The sequence below is a fragment of the Oncorhynchus keta genome, chromosome 27 (genome assembly GCF_023373465.1).
Source record: "Oncorhynchus keta strain PuntledgeMale-10-30-2019 chromosome 27, Oket_V2, whole genome shotgun sequence".
In the NCBI taxonomy this organism is placed as follows: Eukaryota; Metazoa; Chordata; class Actinopteri; order Salmoniformes; family Salmonidae; genus Oncorhynchus; species Oncorhynchus keta.
Window position 1 is genome coordinate 20,952,528 of NC_068447.1, and position 23,618 is coordinate 20,976,145.

Here is a 23,618-nt window from a genome sequence, read left to right on the forward strand (position 1 = left end):
GCTGCTCTTTACCAGTTTAGTGTCTACTAGTTGGAGTGTAGGCTGCTCTTTACCAGTTTAGTGTCTCCTAGTTGGAGTGTAGGCTGCTCTTTACCAGTTTAGTGTCTCCTAGTTGGAGTGTAGGCTGCTCTTTACCAGTTTAGTGTCTACTAGGAGGAGTGTAGGCCGCTCTTTACCAGTTTAGTGTCTCCTAGTTGGAGTGTAGGCTGCTCTTTACCAGTTTGTGTACTATGAGGGGTGTAGGCTGCTCTTTTCCAGTTTAGTGTCTGCTATAGGACGGGGTGTAGGCCGCTCTTTATCAATTTAGTGTCTACTAGGAGGATTGTAGGCCGCTCTTTATCAATTTAGTGTCTACTAGGAGGAGTGTAGGCCGCTCTTTATCAATTTAGTGTCTACTAGTAGGAGTGTAGGCTGCTCTTTACCAGTTTAGTGTCTACTAGGAGGGGTGTAGGCTGCTCTTTACCAGTTTAGTGTCTGCTAGTTTAGGACGGGGTGTAGGCCGCTCTTTACCAGTTTAGTGTCTACTAGTTGGAGTGTAGGCTGCTCTTTACCAGTTTAGTGTCTACTAGGAGGAGTGTAGGCCGCTCTTTACCAGTTTAGTGTCTACTAGTTGGAGTGTAGGCTGCTCTTTACCAGTTTAGTGTCTACTAGTTGGAGTGTAGGCTGCTCTTTACCAGTTTAGTGTCTACTAGTTGGAGTGTAGGCTGCTCTTTACCAGTTTAGTGTCTACTAGTTGGAGTGTAGGCTGCTCTTTACCAGTTTAGTGTCTACTAGTTGGAGTGTAGGCTGCTCTTTACCAGTTTAGTGTCTACTAGTTGGAGTGTAGGCTGCTCTTTACCAGTTTAGTGTCTACTAGTTGGAGTGTAGGCTGCTCTTTACCAGTTTAGTGTCTACTAGTTGGAGTGTAGGCTGCTCTTTACCAGTTTAGTGTCTACTAGTTGGAGTGTAGGCTGCTCTTTACCAGTTTAGTGTCTACTAGTTGGAGTGTAGGCTGCTCTTTACCAGTTTAGTGTCTACTAGTTGGAGTGTAGGCCGCTCTTTACCAGTTTAGTGTCTACTAGTTGGAGTGTAGGCTGCTCTTTACCAGTTTAGTGTCTACTAGGAGGAGTGTAGGCTGCTCTTTACCAGTTTAGTGTCTACTAGTTGGAGTGTAGGCTGCTCTTTACCAGTTTAGTGTCTACTAGTTGGAGTGTAGGCTGCTCTTTACCAGTTTAGTGTCTACTAGTTGGAGTGTAGGCTGCTCTTTACCAGTTTAGTGTCTCCTAGTTGGAGTGTAGGCGGCTCTTTACCAGTTTAGTGTCTCCTAGTTGGAGTGTAGGCTGCTCTTTACCAGTTTAGTGTCTACTAGGAGGAGTGTAGGCCGCTCTTTACCAGTTTAGTGTCTCCTAGTTGGAGTGTAGGCTGCTCTTTACCAGTTGTGTGTACTATGAGGGGTGTAGGCTGCTCTTTTCCAGTTTAGTGTCTGCTATAGGACGGGGTGTAGGCCGCTCTTTATCAATTTAGTGTCTACTAGGAGGATTGTAGGCCGCTCTTTATCAATTTAGTGTCTACTAGGAGGAGTGTAGGCCGCTCTTTATCAATTTAGTGTCTACTAGGAGGAGTGTAGGCCGATCTTTACCAGTTTAGTGTCTACTAGGAGGGGTGTAGGCCGCTCTTTATCAGTTTAGCGTCTACTAGGAGGAGTGTAGGCCGCTCTTTACCAGTTTAGTGTCTCCTAGTTGGAGTGTAGGCTGCTCTTTACCAGTTTAGTGTCTACTAGTTGGAGTGTAGGCTGCTCTTTACCAGTTTAGTGTCTACTAGTTGGAGTGTAGGCTGCTCTTTACCAGTTTAGTGTCTCCTAGTTGGAGTGTAGGCTGCTCTTTACCAGTTTAGTGTCTACTAGTTGGAGTGTAGGCCGCTCTTTACCAGTTTAGTGTCTACTAGTTGGAGTGTAGGCTGCTCTTTACCAGTTTAGTGTCTCCTAGTTGGAGTGTAGGCTGCTCTTTACCAGTTTAGTGTCTCCTAGTTGGAGTGTAGGCTGCTCTTTACCAGTTTAGTGTCTACTAGGAGGAGTGTAGGCCGCTCTTTACCAGTTTAGTGTCTCCTAGTTGGAGTGTAGGCTGCTCTTTACCAGTTTAGTGTCTCCTAGTTGGAGTGTAGGCTGCTCTTTACCAGTTTAGTGTCTACTAGGAGGAGTGTAGGCCGCTCTTTACCAGTTTAGTGTCTCCTAGTTGGAGTGTAGGCTGCTCTTTACCAGTTGTGTGTACTATGAGGGGTGTAGGCTGCTCTTTACCAGTTTAGTGTCTGCTAGTTTAGGACTAGGGGGTGTAGGCCGCTCTTTATCAATTTAGTGTCTACTAGGAGGATTGTAGGCCGCTCTTTATCAATTTAGTGTCTACTAGGAGGAGTGTAGGCCGCTCTTTATCAATTTAGTGTCTACTAGGAGGAGTGTAGGCCGATCTTTACCAGTTTAGTGTCTACTAGGAGGGGTGTAGGCCGCTCTTTATCAGTTTAGCGTCTACTAGGAGGAGTGTAGGCCGCTCTTTACCAGTTTAGTGTCTCCTAGTTGGAGTGTAGGCTGCTCTTTACCAGTTTAGTGTCTACTAGTTGGAGTGTAGGCTGCTCTTTACCAGTTTAGTGTCTCCTAGTTGGAGTGTAGGCTGCTCTCTATCAGTTGTGTGTACTATGAGGGTTGTAGGCTGCTCTTTTCCAGTTTAGTGTCTTCTAGTTGGAGTGTAGGCTGCTCTCCATCAGTTGTGTGTAGTAGGAGGGGTATAGGCTACTCTTTGCCAGTTTAGTGTCTGCTCTAGTGTAGGGTTTACCAGTTTAGTGCTCTAGAGGATTGTAGGTCAATTTAGTGTCTACTGGCTCTCACAGTTTGCCCTGCAATAGAACAGAGTGTCTACTAGTTGGAGTGTAGAGCTGCTCTCTTAGAGAGAGAGAGAGTGTCTACTAGAGAGAGAGAGAGAGAGAGAGTGTAGGCTGAGAGAGTGAGAGGAGTGTAGGAGCTCTTTATCAGTTTAGTGTCTACTAGGAGGTGTAGGCTGCTCTTTACCAGTTTAGTGACTAGTTGAGAGTGTAGGAGCTCTTTACCAGTTTAGTGTCTACTAGGATTGTAGGAGCTCTTTACCAGTTTAGTGTCTACTAGAGGAGTGTAGGAGCTCTTTACCAGTTTAGTGTCTACTAGTTGGAGTGTAGGCTGCTCTTTACCAGAGGTCTCCTATTGAGTGAGCTCTTTACCAGGATAGTGAACTAGGGAGAGTAGAACCTCTTTACCAGTTTAGACTGAGAAGAAGAAAAGGGCTCTTTACCATAGAGATAGTGGGGGAGTGAAATGCTCTGTTTTGCACATACCGTGCTCTGAAACAGACCTGTAACCAGGCTCTTTCCATTTAGGCTGCTCACAGTTTGTGTTAGGAGTGTAGGCCTTCAGTTTTGTGTCCCCTCTCTCATTCCTCAACTCAATTTATGTCTGCTGGCCTCCAGAACCACTCTCTAAAATTTCCCAAACTACACACTAGCTCTTTACTAGTTTAGTGTTAACTAACAGTGTTGCTAAGTACGCTCAAAATAGTTTATCCAGTTGTGTTTTTATTAGAACACATCTGGTTGTCAAGTTGGAGTGTAGGCTTTTTTTTTTTTTTTTTATTTCACCAGTTTAGTGTCTAACCAGGTAGGCTAGTTGAGAAGTTTAGTTCTCATTTGCAACTGCTCTTTACCAGACCTGGCCAAGATAAAGTCATAGCAGTGTGAGGTCTCTAGTTGGTGTAGGCTGCTCTTTACCAGTTGTGTAATAGACAGTTTACACAGAGTTACACATGGAGTAAACAATTAACTAGTCAATAACACAGTATCAAAAAAATGGGCAATCTACCAGTTTATACAATGTGTGCAAAAGGCATGAGGAGGTAGGCGCTCTTTACAGTTTTGCAGATTAACACTGGAGTGATAAATGATCAGATGGGCATGTACCAGTTTAGTGTAGAGAGGCTGCTCTTTACCAGTTTAGTGTGATATTGGTGTGCAAAAGAGCAGAAAAGCTCTTTACCAATAAATAAAAACAGTATAAAAACAGTATGGGAATGAGGCAGTGTGAATAAGGGTGAGCTATTTATCAGTTTATAGACTATGTACAGCTGCAGCGATCGGTTAGCTGCTCGGATAGCTGATGTTTGAAGTTGGTGAGGAGATACCAAAGTCTCTAAGTGTCAGGCTGACCAGTTTAGTGCTAGTTGGAGTGTAGGCTGCTCTTTCCAGTCACAGGCAGCAGAGTACTGGAACGTTGGAAGGGCAGTTTAGTGCCTAGTTGGAGTGAGGTGTTGGCTTTAGGGATGATCAGTGAGATACACCTGCTGGAGCGCGTGCTACGGATGGGTGTTGCCACGGGGTGTAGGCTGCGTCTTTTGACCAGTGAACTGAGATAAGTGTAGGAGCTTTACAATTTAGCATGGACTTGTAAATGACCTGGAGCCAGTGGGTCTGTGTCTACTAATATGTAGTGAGGGCCAGCCGACTAGAGCATACAGTTTAGTGCAGTGGTGGGTGGTTACCAGTTTAGTGCTAGTTGGAGTTAGGCTGCTCTTTGACAAAACGGATGGCACTGTGATAGACTGCATCCAGTTTGCTGAGTAGAGTGTAGGGAAGCCATTTTGTCTACTAGATGACATCGCTCGACCAGTTTAGGATCTAGATGGAGGTAGGATAGTCAGTTTTACTAGGGTAAGCTGGCAGCGTGAGTGAAGGAGGCTTTGTTAGTGAATAGAAAGCCGACTCTGGAGTTTTGAGGAGGAGTTTTTGATTGGAGATGTTTGATGTGAGTCTGGAAGGAGAGCTCAGTTTTGCAGTCTAGCCAGACACCTAGGTACTTATAGATGTCCACATATTCAAGGTTGGAACCATCCAGGGTGGTGATGCTAGTCGGGCATGCAGGTGCAGGCAGCGATCTACTAGTTGAAAAGCATGCATTTGGTTTGGAGTGTAGGCTTACAGTTTAGTGTCTCCTAGTTGGAGTGTAGGCTGTTTAAGAGCAGTTGGAGGCCACGGAAGGAGTGCTGTATGGCATTGCCAAGCTCGTTTAGGTTGAGGTTTGATAGCACAGTGTCCAATGACGGGCCAGTATATAGAATGGTGTGGGGAAACCAACACAGAGGATATGAAATATTGAGAGAGGGGTAGGAATCAGGGAACAGACAGAGACCGAAGAAGAGCAACATCATTGATGCTCTGTTTTACAGAGAAAAGAGTCGGCTCTCCATCCAAAGAGACCTTCCCCTCTCTCATTCCTCAACCCTGTGCCTCCAGCAACCCCCATAGCATACTATTTAGACTGCTAAGTACACAAAATAGTATGGTTGTGTTTTTATTAGAACACATCTGGTTGTCAATGTCATAGGCGTCGGTGGTAGAATCACTTGGAGAAGGGAGGAGAGAATGATGGGCTGAGGCCAATATTAAAGTCACAGATGGGGAGGCAATATAAAGCTGACAGAGGATGTATGACAGAGGTGTGACTAAATTCTACTCCTGAGCCTGGGTGACGTGCCTGGCAGGCTGGCTGGCTGCAGGCCACACAGAAAAGATCTCACACAAGGACAGGACAGACGTTAAGAGTTGATACTAGAAGAGTAGAGGGCTATAGATGTGAACAAAGGAAGAGATTTAAGTGAAAATGGATAGATAGTATTAACATTTCAGATGTGGATGGGATGAGAATACTGTTTGTCAGCATGGTGCTATCCATCTTAGATTGGTAGAGGATTCTATTTTCTATGCCGTGTTTGCTCCGATTACTTTTCAATGGAGGGGAAATGTAGTCAATGTGAAGAAAAGTATCTGTTTAATTGGGATTTGAAGTACAGATGTATTTCAATATGCAAGTTGAGGACACCACTTTAACAAATCACACACACACACCTTACTTCGTCTTCTCTTTCCCAGAAAGGAGAGACGGTGAAAAGAATACGAGAAGAGGTATGTTACCAGCTTCTTATCACCACTGTTCATTATCTGTGTATTCCACATTACCATAATACATGCAAAGTAGAGCCTGTCATTGGTTGATGAAATACATATATATCAACTAGCTCCAAAGCTATCAGAATCACATCTTGTTTCTGTCTCAATATGCATTCAATATGCAATCTTTATTTTCCAGTTATTGTGTAGACCAGAAGTGTACCATCACCAAAAGGTTATAGTTTAAGGCAAAACATAATCATACCGGAGACAGTGTCTAATATTGGTTGTGTTGCATTAATATTAAACTCAAACCCTCTGGATGTTTGGGAAGAGTGACTGGTATAGCATACAGAACAGCCACATAGTCTGACCTGCCTATTCGCCACTGGTGGCTTCATCTCTCCCTTTTTTGCACTCTCTCTCTCTATCTGTATGAAGCTCTCTCTTTTCTCTCTGTCTTTCCCTCTCCCCCCTTTTCTCTGTCTCTGCCTGTCAAGCTTTCTCAGCCACCCTCTCTCCCCATTTCTCAGTATGTCTCCTCCCTCTCTTTCTCTCTTTTATGTCTCTTCTGTTTCTCCCTCATAAACATCAAAGCTGCAGATGATCCGATGGCGCTTGATTAACTCCTTTTTTTAAAAGCAATTTGATTGCCATTGTGTTGGTTCTCATCCCTCTGACTCCTGGTGTAAAACTATTATGTTGTACTTTATGAAGCAGAATGTGAAACAGAGATGCAGTTAGACTGGGAGATCATGTAGCCCTGTAGGTCCACTAGATGAGTCAGCCAGTCAACAAGTCATCCATGCTAGTCAGCCCTCCACCCAGTCAGCCAGTAAACCAGTCATCCATGCTAGTTAGCCCTCCATCCATCCACCCAGTCAGTCAGTCAGTCAGTCAGTCAGTCAGTCAGTCAGTCAGTCAGTCAGTCAGTCAGTCAGTCAGACATGCCTTTAGTTAGATCCCCAATATGAGGCTCTTTGGCTTCCTCCCCAGGCCCTGTCTGTCCTCACAGTGCCAGAATGACTCCATAAGATGACTGTAATCAACATTGTTAAAGTACCACCATACCTCTAATACTCATATGTCCAGCCTCTGATCCCCAGACCCCAGGGCTCTGGAGAAAAATTAAGGGACAGTTGATGGAGAAATCAGAGTACCAGCCTAGAGTTTAGTTCCAGCAAAGTCAACTTTATACGGGTGATCCAGCTCCCGTATAAATGGTTAGTTATCTGTGGAGCAGGGTGTATTAAGCCTAGGCGCTAGCGGGACAACTTCCGGTGAAACTGGAGTGTGCAATTCAATAAATAATCATATGGATACTTAACATTTAGGTATATATAAGTGTCTTATATCGATTGAAAGTTTAAATTGTTGTTAATCTAACTGCACAGTCTGATTTACAGTAGCTATTACAGTGAAATCATGCCATGCGATTGTTTGAGGACGGCGCCCCACATCAAAATATTTTTCCACCTGCACAGGTTTCATAAATTCACAAATAGCCCTAATACCCCTAAACTTGGTTTCAACAAGTCAAAATATGTTTATATTTACTCGTCAGATACCCTAAAATGTAATCAAATGTAATCAAACTATAATATTCCTTATGTCTTCATAGCGCACGCAAACACGAATTTCCAAGACTGTGACCCTGTACTAAAAGTGATATTTCTATTTGTTTTTGAAGTTACAAGCCTGAAACCTTGAACATAGACTGCTGACAGCCTGTGGAAGCCATAGGAATTGCATCCTGGGAGCTAATTTTCCGTATGCCCGTATGCTTGCCATTGTAAGAGCATGGTCTCTCTCAAAAAAAAGACTTCCGGATGGTTTTTCTTTGGATTTTCTCCAACCATATCTATTGTGTTATATTCTCCTACATTATTTTAACTTTCTACAAACATGTTTCCTTTCCAATGGTACCAATTATATGCATATTCTGGCTTCAGGGCCTGAGCAACAGGCAGTTTACTTTGGACACGTCATTCAGGTGGAAATTGAGAAAAAAGAGGCCTAGCTCTAAGAAGTTTTTAACTGGTCTGGAGTTTGGCCTCCGTCTATTTAACCATACCCCTTCTTATCCATACTAACCTCATTGTGTCCTCCTCACCTCTCTGCCCTCTTACCTGTACACCTTATTTGCGCCATCCACCACATGCTATAACCATGCTCTCCTCATCTAATAGAACATAAATAAAGCTAGACCCTGGTTCTTGGTCTATCCCCCTACAGAGCAGTGCACGGGTGAACATCTCAGAGGGCTCCTGTCCAGAGAGGATCATCACCATCACTGGTTCTACAGACTGTGTCTTCAGGGCCTTCACCATGATCACATACAAACTGGAAGAGGTAAGACAACACAATCAGCATTTCCCTTAGGCAGGGCACAGCTGCATAAATGATTTGATGTATAATGTCCTCGTTTCCAATTCAATTATATGTTTTTATTTATACAGTTCATCCTGTAAATGAATCATTGAAAATAATTTCTTCCCAGGTTGGCATCTACTGCAGATGAATTTGACGTTGGATAGGAGTTAGACCGTTGCTGCTCTTGGTGCATGAGCCTTTTCCATTCTCATTTAGAATATTGCAGTGTGAAGTGTAGCTAGCACATTGATGAATACATTTATCACCCGGCCTTTTATGCAGCAGCATAGTGACTTATTAAGTTGAGCTTGGCATTGGAACAGCACTGACAAGAGGAGAGTAACAGTCGAGTGGCTCCATGCCGTTTATGGAAAGCATATTGTTTTGAGGGAGAACATGCGTCAGTGCTCCAGGCCTTTTGATGAAAGAGCAAATGACAATATGTTAACGTGCTAATTAATTAAACAGATGAGGTTTGTGTTTAATCCCTTAATGAGCTACAGATAATGGCAGACCTGCGGAACATTTAGCTATTTATCCATCAGCAAACTAATTAACATGATAGATTCAGGGACATTTTGGCTTGCCTAGCTTTGGAACAGTCGCTCCCCGCGTAGTCGAGTCGACGGAGCCTTGTTTCATTGCAGTCAGTAAACACACGCTGGCTGGGAGGGTGCCGTGCAGCATTCATTAAAGATCTTAAGCTCTCACCTATTCCCAACCCTACATTCAGCCGAAACTACCGAGTTGTCATGGCAACCTGTTGGCTGACCTACAGCACACGGCATGCCTCTCACCATGCCTGAGTGGTATGTGTCTGACATCTTTAATTAAAGGATAGAAAGAAAAATACATTTTTTTTGGCCAATGGGTATTGTAAAGAATTTATATTATTGTCTCTCTTCTGCTACTCCCTACTGTTATTAAATGAGAAGTTCGCCCAAAATCCAGAGACTCCCAAGGGATTTTATACATTGAAACTAGTTCAGTGAATTTTGCCCTTCCCCCTCTCGCTCCGTGTAGTGCTGTACTGAAACTGCAAAAAACAGCTCATGTGACTGGTGATGTTGCTGGATGCAGGCCTCGCTCTGCTCCGTTGCCAGTTAATTCATGATTCAGAAAGAACACCATCCCAACCTCAGAAGCACAGGGGTGGCAGCATCATCTTGTGGGGGTGCTTTGCTGCAGGAGGGACTGATGCACTTCACAAAATAGAGGACATCATGAAGGAGGAAAATGATGTGGATATATTGAAGCAACATCTCAAGACATCAGTCAGGAAGTTAAAGCTTGGTCGCAAATGGGCCTTCCAAATTAACAATGACCCCAAGCATACTTCCAAAGTTGTGGCAAAATGGCCTAAGGACAACAAAGTCAAGGTATTGGAGTGGCCATCACAAAGCCCTGACCTCAATCCTGTAGAAAAGTTGTGGGCAGAACTGAATAAGCGTGTGCGAGCAAGGAGGCCTACAAACCTGACTCAGGTACACCAGCTCTTTTTTATTTTACCTTAATTTAACTAGGCAAGTCAGTTAAGAACAAATGCTTATTTCAATGATGGCCTAGGAACAGTGGGGTAACTAACTGCCTGTTCAGGGGCAGAACAACAGGTTAGAGCTCTAACCACTAGGTTACCCTGCCGCCGCTCTGTCAGGAGGAATGGGCCAACATTCACCCAACTTATTGTGGGAAGCTTGTGGAAGGCTACCGAAACGTTTGACCCAAGTTAAACAATTTAAAGGCAATGCTACCAAATACTAATTGAGTGTATGTAAACTTCTGACCCACTGGTAATGTGATGGTAATGTGATGAAAGAATAAAAGCTGAAATAATTCCTTCTCTCTACTATTATTCTGACATTTCACATTCTTAAAATAAAGTGGTGATCCTAACTGAGACGTAAAACAGGGAATGTTTACTAGGATTAAATGTCAGGAATTGTGAAAAACTGAGTTTAAACGTATTTGGCTAAGGTGTATGTAGACTTCCGACTTCAACTGTACATGTTGTACTTGACTTGTTTCTCCCAGGAAAGGAGATTTTATTTGGAGCAGTTTAGTCATTCTCCATTGATGTCTCATCATCTAACCACAGCAAACACGGGGGATTATGCCCAGCGCCTCTTTGTGTGACTGCAGATTCTTGTAACCCCCGGACGTATTTACGCCAATTTTCTTTTGAGAGTTGTTCACCGAGTTTGGTGAGTGAGCAAGGATCGTGCCATTCACAGTTGTTAAGATATGACGCATATTTTTAGATCAAATCTGGTAGATGACGCCCAGAGCCCTGCGATCCCACTGACGAGCTACGTGCTCCTCATATAACGAGACAACTCCACGTCAGCCATGTTGCCTAGATCTTTCCACCTCACTTAATATAGACACTGAGAGAAAACCAAGGATCATAGCTGCATTAGATACATGGGTTTTCTATTTAAAAAGTAGGCCTACAAGAATTGTTGGAGAAATACATGGTTTTTTTTGCTCAAATCACCTGGAGGGCACCTCTGTAAAGTACGTGAAATTATTATTGCACACCGCCTAGTTAACGCATTCTGTTTGAAATAGATGTGGTGTGCATTGCATTCTGCCAGGGCATACGGAGAGAGAGGGGGAGAGACTTGTATTCAGGCTGAGTTATTGGGATGTTCGCTGATGGACAGAGATAGCGAGGGCCATTTACATTTCAAAGGCTTAGGGAGCCTGACTGTTCATTAATTACCAGCTCAATCTCCACCCACACCGGAGTGAAGGAGAGGCTACCTGGTTTATTACCTGGTCAAATGAAGGAACATTTTAAACAACCTGATTGAGGCCAAGGCTTTACCTTTACAGGGCCACTCAAGACCCCCGTTCAAAAGAAGCCGGGGTTTTTAGGTATTATGCCATCAATGACTTATCATCCATCTTTCTCTCTCTCTCTCTTCCTCTGTCCCTGTCTCTATCTTTTCCCCCTCCTTTTCAACCCTCTCTCCAGGACCTCACTACACTGGTGGCCAACGGCACCATCAGCAGCAAACCCCCAGTGACCCTACGACTAGTCATCCCAGCCAGCCAGTGTGGCTCCCTTATTGGCAAGGGAGGGGCCAAGATCAGGGAGATCAGAGAGGTGAGAGACTTCAGAATATCTACCTGCATTCAGTTACCACAAGTTAACCATGGTTACCAGTTACCACAAGTTAACCATGGTTACCAGTTACCACAAGTTAACCATGGTTACCAGTTACCACAAGTTAACCATGGTTACCAGTTACCACAAGTTAACCATGGTTACCAGTTACCACAAGTTAACCATGGTCTCTATTCAATCCACATCAAGGAAGTTCAACGTTACAGCATGATTGAAATGTAAAGGCAATGTATACTGCATTCACGGTATACACTGCATATGTCAGCTCAATCGGAAATTACCTTTACATTTCTATCACATAATCTGTAATGTTTCAGCAATACAGATTGAATAGAGCCCTAAAGCAAAAACAAACTGGCACCCAGGCTAGCTAAATTGAGGATCCCCGTCATACCTCCCTATCACCTCTGTCCACAGCTTCGTATCTGGATGAGCTGACACTTGTTTAAAGAAAGCTACGATAAAGGGATGATGATTAAGTTGGTGGAAAATATCAAAAACATGGTTGACTTGAGGCAAGAAACAAGTCCCTTTAGAGCTAAAAAAAGTCAGCCATTTTACGTGACTGTAGCCAGAGTGGGGAGATCGTTAGTCCCTTCCCTGATCAGCGCTCCAGGCGACTATATGCCAGTCTGTTTCATGTCTGGTTTGTGTTTATCTCAGGGGCACTAAGCCACTATCGGGAACCATACACGATATCCTGTGGTCAGGATGCGTTATGTATTCTGTTTGTTCAAATAGAGATGCAGTTGCACTGTGCCTTGACTCTACTGCAAGCTGATTTTACTTGCAGAGCACTGCTATTTGTATGCAGGTCTTTACATCCATCCATCCATGACCACCCAAGGTTTAGTGCTAAGCTTATCACAAAGTCACTAAGCTTACTCTGTGAAATGAGTGGGAAAACCCCTTTTTTCATCTCTGGGTCATTCCTCAAAATGTCCCCTTTGATATTTTAAGTAGAAATGATGCACCGATGTTGGATTTAAAAGCCTGTTATATTAAATGAAGTGCCCTTTAATATAGACCACATGGAACATTCAATAAATATGATTATTATTATGAATACATTTATTATGATAAATAAATCTCTGTGACTTCTATGAAGATTTTAATCCACTTAACTCCAACATTTATCCAGGTTTTCACCATCATTGTAAAGCCCTAGTTATTTTGTTGCTTTTACAAAGTAATTTCTGAAGATTGCTTTTTATTTCATGTGATTAGTGATTCATTTTAAGGTTTAAAAAAATGTTCACCTGTCCCACATTGTAAGGTCTGTTACATGAACTGAACTCTCGTTTTAATATGTTGTAACTATTCCTTTTTAAATATATTTTTCTAAAGAAACATTGGACAGTTAATAGTCAAATCATAGTGTAAAAGCAGGTGAGCTGGTTCTACTCTCTTTGGACATTTTCTCATATTTTGTGGTGGAAAGCTGAGTGGGTCAAACATAACTCGTCAACCCTGTCACAGATAGACAGGCTAGACATTTTTAAAGAAATCAATCAATTGTGAAGCTTAAATTCAATTGCCCCTCCCTGTTGCCCACAACACGCTTCCATTCCCTTGTCACAAGAGGATTTATGGCTGATTTAAGATCCTTGTTACGGTCAACCCTGTTAATTTATTTGTCAAAAAATAAATGTGCTTCTTGAGATGGGAAAACATGTTTTTTATGAAATTGAGCATGTGCTCGTCATGACAGAGTGTAAAAATTTGGTGAAATAAATGTTGTTGTTTTTTACTAAGTTACACTACCCAAACGGGACTCATTTTGTGGAACGACCCTTCTATTTTTTGGGGTATTTTATTATGATCCCCATTAGCTGTTGCAAAAGCAGCAGCTACTCTTTCCTGGGGTTCAACACAAAACATTAAACATAATACAGAACATCAACAGAAAAGAATAGCATACATTTTTTTTAAAGGTCAACAAACCATAGAGATTGACCAAAGTCAGTGTGCTTATTAGAATGCCAAATATTTCTGAATCAGTGTAATCCTTTCCTGAAACCCCTATCATTGGCAGAGCACCGGAGCACAGATACAGGTGGCAGGGGATTTGCTGCCAAACTCTACTGAGCGAGGGGTGACGATATCGGGGAGTCAGGACTCTGTAATCCAGTGTGTCAAGCTCATCTGCACTGTAATCCTGGAGGTGGGGCGCCGTTTCTCTCCTTCTCCCTTTCCTATCCCCCTCACACACACACATCCATAACCATGGGTGGAATTCAATCAAACCTACACTACACTGTTACTGGAGTAACAATAACAGTGTTTCTGCATTTTCGTGGCACAAGAGCAATGTTATATTTGTCCAGCTTGGGTGTTATCCATAGTGTTGATTTGATTGAATTACTGCCATACCAAGAATATAGATGAGAGGTAATAATAGCCACTAACAGATCCACTAATCTGAGCCTTAGGGAAATGTGGAGCATCCGTCCTGAAGAGCCAGCTAAAGTGAACTTCTCCTCGGCTCAGATCACATTAGTCAGCATCCTCTGGTCTTTGCTCGCAGACCCTATTAGACTCTGAGAAACCTTATTATGGAGCAGCCTGATGAGGCAGTCACAGAGGAAAGCACCCTGGCTCAAGTTTTACATTGTTGGAAAAGAACATCAAGCTCTTAACCCAAAAACAAACTGACCTGCAGCAAAGTGTGTTCACCTTTAAACAACTGTTCTCTTGAGAAACAGGAGTGGGGGGAAAGGGAAAAAAACTACCCAGAGCATTATTTCCTTCCACGTGCCGTGTACAAGTCTTTTTTGCATGGACCTGCCTAACAGCTAGTATGATCCAGTTTTCCAGAGCTTTCTTCAAAAGGCATGCAACTTTCATTAGGATTCTCTTCCAGCAGGGTCTTGCTTTTGGCTTCAGGATGTAAATTATGCAAAGTTATACAAAGAATATGCTCCCGCAGAAAAGATGCTCCACATTTCCAGAAGACCATGCATGCATCCTTATGATAAATTATACAACTTCCTGTCTGTGTGTCTGTGTGTGTGTGTGTGTGTGTGTGTGTGTGTGTGTGTGTGTGTGTGTGTGTGTGTGTGTGTGTGTGTGTGTGTGTGTGTGTGTGTGTGTGTGTGTGTGTGTGTAAGGCAAACCTAACCCAACAAACAAACCCAATAACAATCCAATCAACCCTAAAGAGCTGCTGTTTCAATGGTTGAACTGTTCAATTAATGACTAATGTCACCATGAGAAAAACAAGGTGACAAATGTCATGTAAATGTCATTAGTAGTTTAATACACCATTCATTGTCATCCTGCTTCAATGCCATTTGCTCCATTTCTTTCCCTCACATACAGCATAAGTGACACAGCATTAGCTACATTTAAAAGATCAAATCCATCACACACATTTTTTACTTGCATTTGTCACATTTATTTTAGTGTTTAAAGGTGTTTAGATACGTCACCACACCAGACCTTGTCCTCTGTTTGACTCCCCAGTCTCCCCCGAAAGGTGCTACTATTCCTTACCGGCCCAGCCTCTCCCCAGGAGCACTTCTCATCTCTGGCAACCAGGTGAGAACGCCACAAACACATCCCTGTATAGACGTATCGTGTGAAATATAGTCCAGTGTACTTATTGAGGGACTTTAGAGCACCATTCTATGTAAGATGTCTAGTTATGGTTCATGGTTCCTGACCCAGTGTGAATACAAGAGGTTATTTGCTACTTGGGGGTTGTATGTATTTGTGTGAGTGTAGGGGGATGAGATTGGGGGTGGGGGAGATGTCAGGATGGTTTAAAACATTTTAGCCACTGTCTATAGACCTTTAGCGTTGGGCTGGACCGCGGTGGAACCTGGTTGCTATGCCTGCCTGTCTTGGGGATCCAAACCCTGTTACAGTATATGAGCTGTCTGAGCCTCTGATATGGTATTGAGTTGAGAGAGTGCTCATAATAAGATATCTTAAATCCAGTCAATACACTCCAGAAGGAAGAAAATGTTTATATATTTTACTTTACATTTCAGAGGAACAGAAGAGGTTTTCAGTTGAACATTTCAGTTGGAAAATGAATGTAGTCGGTGGAATTTACCAATATATCTGTATGGTTTTATGATGTTGAAAATGCTCTGGGATGACACTGTAAAAGGCTCGTACTCCTTGATTTATTACATGAATTTAGCTTCCATGTTTTTACTATTAGTATATCTGCTTTGCTTATCCTAAGTACTCTGTGTTTATAGCAGAGGTGGCTGCTGGGAGGACCTATAAGAGGACAGATTCATTGTAATGGCATTAATGGAACGGAGTCAAACACATCAAACAGATGGGAACCACATGTTTTACTCCATTCCGTTTATTCCAGCCATTACAATGAGCCCATCCTCCTATAGCTCAATCCACTAGCCTCCTCTGCTTTACATTATGTAACGAATGAGCTTCCTTCAAAATCCAAATGAATATCTGTTCTCCCTGTGTCCTGTGTGTATGTTCAGGTGTTTGAGGCATCAGACTTTACCCCCCACCCTCTGTACTCAGTCTCCCAGGGGGGGCTTGACCTGCAGCAGGTGAGTGTTAGATGAACTGAGGTTACACTAACATCTCAAACTATGAATACAAAAGTGGTCCAAAGTGGAACTTTGAGCTATAATAACATTGAACAAAATAACCATTTGATTAAAATGGATTAAACGAAGTACTGTACATTTGATGTGGGAAGTACATGAAGCAGTTGACAGGCTACATGGTGTTCTAGAATAATCTTCACAGCTCAGTGTATGAGGTTGGTATAGGGTTTGGAAAGTGAATCTGGGATGTCAAAAAGTGGGTAGCACATCATTGGCCTGATATTCTAAAACAACAGCTGAGCCTAATCTGCAGCCATTGTTCCAACATAGCATCACAAACATGATAACTGCTGTGACTAAATACCACCAAGCATTCCATTACCCCTCTACCAACCATTTCATATTACCCCCTTATCTTTTCATATCAGTCTAACTGTCACAAAGAGGCTATAGGGACCTAGAGTTTATAACTCTATAAACTATGCTAGTCAGTGCTCTGACCAGCATGGTCTAGTTGGTCAAGGTGGTCTGACCAGCATGGTCTAGTTGGTCAAGGTGGTCTGACCAGCATGGTCTAGTTGGTCAAGCTGGTCTGACCAGAATAGTCTAGCTGGTTTTGCTGGTGACCAGCCTTCGCTGTGTTTTGGACACTGATGACCAGCCTTCGCTGTGTTTTGGACACTGGATTTTACAGTCAACAAAAATATAAACGCAACATGTAAAGTGTTTCATGAGCTGAAAAAAGAAAAATCCCTGAAATTTTCCACACGCACAAAACTCATATTTCTCTCAAATGTTAAGCACAAATTTGTCTAAATGTATCCATGGCCAAGATAATCCATCCACCTGACAGGTGTGGCATATCAAGAAGCTGATTAAACAGCATGATCCTTACACAGGTGCACCTTGTGCTGTGAAAATAAAAGGCCACAATAAAATGTGTCATTTTGTCACACAACACAATGCCACAGATGTCTCATCATTATCATTTTTCCCAGCATGCTCTATTGCAGTTGCTTTTTCGAATTGTCTGTACATTGATTTGTTATGTAATCTTATGCTACACAAAGGTAAATAACATACATTGTTCTAAACCAATCCAATCTGTTAGTTGGACTTATTCAAACCGTAACTGAAATGGTTGTTCCAGTTTAGATGGTTTTATTTATTTATTTAAATTTTTAAAATTCCCTGGCAGACATGATGATTTTTTTTTTGTGAGGGGAAAAAAGTTACAATTGTTGGATATCCCCAGTCTGGCTCAATTCCATAGGAATTAACCATCACTTTGCAAGCCAGCATGATGTGACTTGGTTTTTCATAAGCTGGTCACCATTGTCCAAAACACAGCAATGGCTGGTCACCAACAAAAACACAGCGAAGACTGGTCACCAGCAAAACACAGCGAAGGACGGTCACCAGCAAAACACAGCGAAGGACAGTCACCAGCAAAACACAGCGAAGGACGGTCACCAGCAAAACACAGCGAAGGACGGTCACCAGAAAAACACAGCGAAGGACAGTCACCAGCAAAACACAGCGAAGGACGGTCACCAGCAAAAACACAGCGAAGGACGGTCACCAGCAAAACACATCGAAGGACGGTCACCAGCAAAACACAGCGAAGACTGGTCACCAGCAAAAACACAGCGAAGGACGGTCACCAGCAAAACACAGCGAAGGATGGTCACCAGCAAAACACAGCGAAGGATGGTCACCAGCAAAACACAGCGAAGGACGGTCACCAGCAAAACACAGCGAAGACTGGTCATCAACAAAAACACAGCGAAGACTGGTCACCAGCAAAACACAGCGAAGACTGGTCACCAGCAAAACACAGAGAAGGACGGTCACCAGCAAAACACAGCGAAGACTGGTCACCAGCAAAACACAGCGAAGGATGGTCACCAGCAAAACACAGCGAAGGACGGTCACCAGCAAAACACAGCGAAGGATGGTCATCAACAAAAACACAGCGAAGACTGGTCACCAGCAAAACACAGCGAAGACTGGTCACCAGCAAAACACAGCGAAGACTGGTCACCAGCAAAACACAGCGAAGACTGGTCACCAGCAAAACACACGGTCACCAGAAAAAAACACAGCGAAGACTGGTGGTCACCAGCAAAAACACAGCGAAGGACGGTCACCAGCAAAACCACAGCATAGACTGGTCATCAACAGCGAAGACTGGTCACCAGCAAAACCACAGCATAGACTGGTCATCAACAAAAACACAGCGAAGACTGGTCAAAACCACAGCACAGACTGGTCATCAACAAAAACACAGCGAAGACTGGTCACCAGCAAAACCACAGCATAGACTGGTCATCAACAAAAACACAGCGAAGACTGGTCACCAGCAAAACCACAGCATAGACTGGTCATCAACAAAAACACATCGAAGACTGGTCACCAGCAAAACCACAGCAAAGCACTGCGAAGACTGGTCATAAAAACACATTGTAGGCACCACAAAACCACAGCATAGACTGGTCACCAGCAAAACCACAGCATAGACTGGTCATCAACAAAACACAGCGAAGACTGGTCACCAGAAAAACCACAGCATAGACTGGTCATCAACAAAAACACAGCGAAGGACGGTCACCAGCAAAACACAGCGAAGGATGGTCATCAACAAAAACACAGCGAAGACTGGTCACCAGCAAAACCACAGCAAAGCACTGCGAAGACTGGTCATCATAAAAACACATTGCAGGCACCACAAAACCACAGCATAGACTGGTCACCAGCAAAACCAGCACCTACACTGGACCACCAGGGTCCTGACTGGCCCTGTACAGTACACACATGGATACTGCATGTATAGTAACACATCTCTTCTTGATGTTCTCGGGGAGGTGAAACAGCCTGTGGTGATTCACACCGTAGCTAGCTATTGTAATCATTTATTTCAGAATGGCTCTGGGAGCCTCCCCGCGGTTCTTCCGACACATAACTGAACAAACCAATTGTAAAAAATAAACATTTCCAGTGGTTAGATCTGGTCCCTTTTGTCAATTCTGATTATTGATTCTGCTGTGTCTCTCCTAGTGATCAAAATATGACAGTATTAGCCATGGTCTGACCATATTTCCTGTTCTTCCAGTTTATTGTGTGGTTTTGGTGCATAGTAGGGGCGCATATACAACCTCTCCTCCAGATTATGGCCATGGAGTGATAATACAAGTCAGACTGCTGCCGGCGGTCAGAATTTAGTTTAGCTAAGTGCTGTCTGGCCTGACCATGGGGATACATGGACACCACCCTGACTAATGAGAGAGTAGGAGGATAGAACTGAGGGCTGGGAGGAGTGGAGAGAAAGGAAGGGAAGAGAGAGAGGAGGGGAAGAACGAGGAGATGGAGAAGAGAGAAAGGAGGGAAAGTCATGGAAGGGGGGTGAGAGAGAGGACAGGGAGAAGAAAGGAGAGAGAGTGCAGGAGAGTTGAGGTAACAGAGAGTGGAGATACTACAGTGCTACCTGTGCTGTGCTTATTACATTCATGCATTTTATTGAATTCATAATGAAGTTCATAAAAAGTATGACCAACTGTGGTCCTTTGTAGCTCAGTTGGTAGAGCATGGTGCTTGTAATGCCAGTGTAGTGGGATCAATTCCTGGGACCACCCATATGTAAAATGTATGCACACATGACTGTAAGTTGCTTTTGATAAAAGTGTCTGCTAAATGGCAGTTATTATAAGACCTTCATACGGCATTCTGTGTTTCTATTCAAAATATTCTAAATCTTAGAAGTATATTGCCCCCACACACTACATGGCCAGAAGTATGTAGACAACTGCTCGTCGAACATCTCATTCCAAAATCATAGGCATTAAAATGTAGTTGGTCCCCCCTTTGCTGCTATAACAGCCTCCATCCTTCTGGGAAGGCATTCCACTAGACATTGGAACATTGCTGCGGGGACTTGCTTCCATTCAGCCACAAGTGCATTAGTAAGGTTGGGTGATTAGGCCTGGCTTGCAGTCGGCATTCCAATTCCTCCCAAAGGTGTTCGATGGGTTTGAGGTCAGGGCTCTGTGTAGGCCATTCAAGTTCTTCCACACTGATCTCGACAAACCATTTCTGTATGGACCTTGCTTTGTGCACAGAGGCATTGTCATGCTGAAACAGGAAAGGGCCTTCCCAAAACTTTTGCCACAAAGTGAGGAAGCACAGAATCATCTAGAATATCCTTGTATGCTATATCATTAAGATTTCCCTTCACTGGAACTAAGGGGCCTAAACCATGAAAAACAGTCCCAGATCATTATTCTTCCTCCACCAAACCATACACAGTTTGCACTATGGATTCCAACAGGTAGGGTTCTCCTGGCATTCGCCAAACCCAGATTCGTCAGTCAGACTGCCAGATGGTGATGCGTGATTCATCATTCCAGAGAACGTGTTTCCACTGCTCCAGAGTCCAATGGCGGCAAGTTTTACACCACTCCAGCCGATGCTTGGCATTGCGCATGGTGATCTTAGGCTTGTGCGCAGCTGCTCGGCCATGGAAACCCCATATATGAAGCTCCCGACAAACAGTTATTGTGCTGACGTTGCTTCCAGAGGAAGTTTGGAACTTGGTAGTGAGTGTTTCACCCGAGGACAGACCATTTTTACATGCTACGTGCTTCAGCACTCGGCGGTCCCGTTCTGTAAGATTGTGTGGCCTACCACTTCACGGCTGAGCCGTTGTTGCTCCTAGATGTTTCCACTTCACAATCACAGTACTTAGAGTTGACTGGGGCAACTCTAGCAGGGCAGAAATTTGTTGGAAAGGTGGTATCCTATGATGGTTCCACGTTGAAGGTCACTGAGATTTTCCTTAAGGCCATTCTACTGCCAATGTTTGTCTATGGAAATTGCATGGCTGATTTTATACACCTATCAGGAACGGGTATGGCTGAAATAGCCAAATCCACTCATTTGAAGGGGTGTCCACATTTTTATATATGTAGTGTACTTAGCGATTATTGATACAGCAAACTGTATAAATATGATATATCAGTGATGCACTTATATACACTGTCTGCTAAGTGGTTATTGGCATAACACTGTTTTATTACTGTCATTTGCCTAATGTAGAGTGATCTCTTCCAGGCCTACACTGTACAAAACCAATATGGAATTCCTCATACAGAGGTAAGTGGGGTTATATATACTGTAGTTACCATTAGCAGTATACATATACTTTCATTTATTTATTATACTGCAAAGTATCCAAACTGCTATTGAACTGTTACGAGTAACCTTACAATCCCACTGTCATTTGATATGTTATTTCTCCCTTTGTGTCCTAGTTGGCCAAGCTGCATCAGCTATCCATGCAGCAGAACATGCAGCAGAACATGCAGCAGAACATGCAGCAGAACATGCAGCAGAACCTGCAGCAGAACATGCAGCAGAACCTGCAGCAGAGTACCATGTGCCAGCAGGCTACAACCATTCTATCCGGTATGAGTTTACTGTCCTTTATTTAGCCCACATGTCAGTCAAATACATTTAACTATATGGATATTCACAAGGATAACAGGTGCAAGTTGTTGTAGGTGTGAGTAGCAATAGTTAATGCTGTAGGAGACTTAGGCATCGGACAGTATACATCCAGACCAGAACTAATGCCCTCTCTTGAATGCTGATCTTACTGAAAGCCAACCTGTTACACTAACTACAGAAGAGCTAGATTTTGGCTTGATATTTACAGCAATCATCTTTCATTCTATTAGTCACGTTTTCCTATCAGCTGCCAAATATCAGTCACATCAACAGTTTGTCAGGGAAGGATGAGCAGAGATAGAACGTCTCCTGTTAAGATCTGGTATCTGTTTCTCCAGTAGCGAGAGGGAAGGGATCCATGTCATTAGCCCAGCTGATTATGTGCTTGTGGGAGTGAAGATGTGAAGAAGCTCCCAACAGTTTTCTCTCATAAATGGCTCTCCATATCTGGCAGTGAAAAGGGGAACTATTATAAGAAATGATGTGTTCCACCCCAGTATCATAGAGCCTGGAGAAATAAAAGACACAATGGCGTGTTAAACAGAAGTCTATTCAAATGGAAATGAGCTGCTTAGCTAAATCTAGCCGTTATACCACCAAAAATATTTCTCATGTATCATGTCATTTTTGCTGGTTTGCTTGACCTGCAAGCCAAATGTAAAATATGAATATATGAATGACTGTATGAAAGGGTTTGTTAAGTCACGTATTCTCTCTCTCATTAGGAATGGACTCAAACTCATCGCAGGAGCTCCTTATTCCAAATGATGTAAGCAGTAAATTAAACAATATTACATTTTACATTTCAGTTATCTTATCATACCTCCTTCGGGTTAAGTCTACTCCGGAGTTGAAATGAATTACCAATTCAATTCCAGGATTGGAATTTGAATTGGAAAAATACTAATAGAAAATAAATGCAACTTTTCTGAATGAGAATTTCAGTTAATCTCCTAAATTTACCTAATGAAATGCAATTTACTACCAACCTGAATGCTTTTAACCAGAACAATCTACCGAAGGCTTAATACCAAACAACACACCAAACAGCAGCAGAAGTTTACTGCAGGCTTAGTACCAAACACACCAAACAGCAGCAGAAGTCTACTGCAGGCTTAGTACCAAACACACCAAACAGCAGCAGAAGTCTACTGCAGGCTTAGTACCAAACACACCAAACAGCAGCAGAAGTCTACTGCAGGCTTAGTACCAAACACACCAAACAGCAGCAGAAGTCTACTGCAGGCTTAATACCAAACACACCAAACAGCAGCAGAAGTCTACTGCAGGCTTAATACCAAACACACCAAACAGCAGCAGAAGTCTACTGCAGGCTTAACACCAAACACACCAAACAGCAGCAGAAGTTTACTGCAGGCTTAATACCAAACACACCAAACAGCAGCAGAAGTCTACTGCAGGCTTAGTACCAAACACACCAAACAGCAGCAGAAGTCTACTGCAGGCTTAGTACCAAACACACCAAACAGCAGCAGAAGTCTACTGCAGGCTTAGTACCAAACAGCAGCAGAAGTCTACTGCAGGCTTAATACCAAACACACCAAACAGCAGCAGAAGTCTACTGCAGGCTTAATACTAAACACACCAAACAGCAGCAGAAGTCCACAGCAGGCTTAACACCAAACACTCCAAACAGCAGCAGAAGTCTACTGCAGGCTTAGTACCAAACAGCAGCAGAAGTCTACTGCTGGCTTAATACCAAACACACCAAACAGAAGCAGAAGTTTACTGCAGGCTTAATACCAAACACACCAAACAGCAGCAGAAATATACTGCAGGCTTAATACCAAACACACCAAACAGCAGCAGAAGTCTACTGCAGGCTTAGTACCAAACACACCAAACAGCAGCAGAAGTCTACTGCAGGCTTAATACCAAACACACCAAACAGCAGCAGAAGTCTACTGCAGGCTTAATACCAAACACACCAAACAGCAGCAGAAGTCTACTGCAGGCTTAATACCAAACACACCAAACAGCAGCAGAAGTCTACTGCAGGCTTAATACCAAACACACCAAACAGCAGCAGAAATATACTGCAGGCTTAATACCAAACACACCAAACAGCAGCAGAAGTCTACTGCAGGCTTAATACCAAACACACCAAACAGCAGCAGAAGTTT

The 23,618-nt window shown here is 43.2% G+C and overlaps 1 protein-coding gene across 4 annotated transcripts in view; it reads left to right on the forward strand.

Annotated features, from left to right (window-relative positions):
- LOC118359601 (poly(rC)-binding protein 4-like) overlaps positions 1 to 23,618 on the forward strand; it is a 64,904-nt gene that overhangs the window by 26,111 nt on the left and 15,175 nt on the right. For 3 of the 4 annotated variants that reach the window (XM_035738125.2, XM_035738126.2, XM_052481910.1), the window contains 9 exons: positions 5,917 to 5,949; positions 8,170 to 8,286; positions 11,285 to 11,416; positions 13,473 to 13,601; positions 14,903 to 14,977; positions 15,901 to 15,972; positions 21,064 to 21,120; positions 21,279 to 21,432; positions 22,200 to 22,243. In XM_035738125.2, coding sequence (XP_035594018.1) covers positions 5,917 to 5,949; positions 8,170 to 8,286; positions 11,285 to 11,416; positions 13,473 to 13,601; positions 14,903 to 14,977; positions 15,901 to 15,972; positions 21,064 to 21,120; positions 21,279 to 21,432; positions 22,200 to 22,243 — 813 coding nt within the window. The remainder of the gene's footprint in view (positions 1 to 5,916; positions 5,950 to 8,169; positions 8,287 to 11,284; positions 11,417 to 13,472; positions 13,602 to 14,902; positions 14,978 to 15,900; positions 15,973 to 21,063; positions 21,121 to 21,278; positions 21,433 to 22,199; positions 22,244 to 23,618) is intronic. The other variant, XM_035738127.1, reaches the window with a different exon arrangement.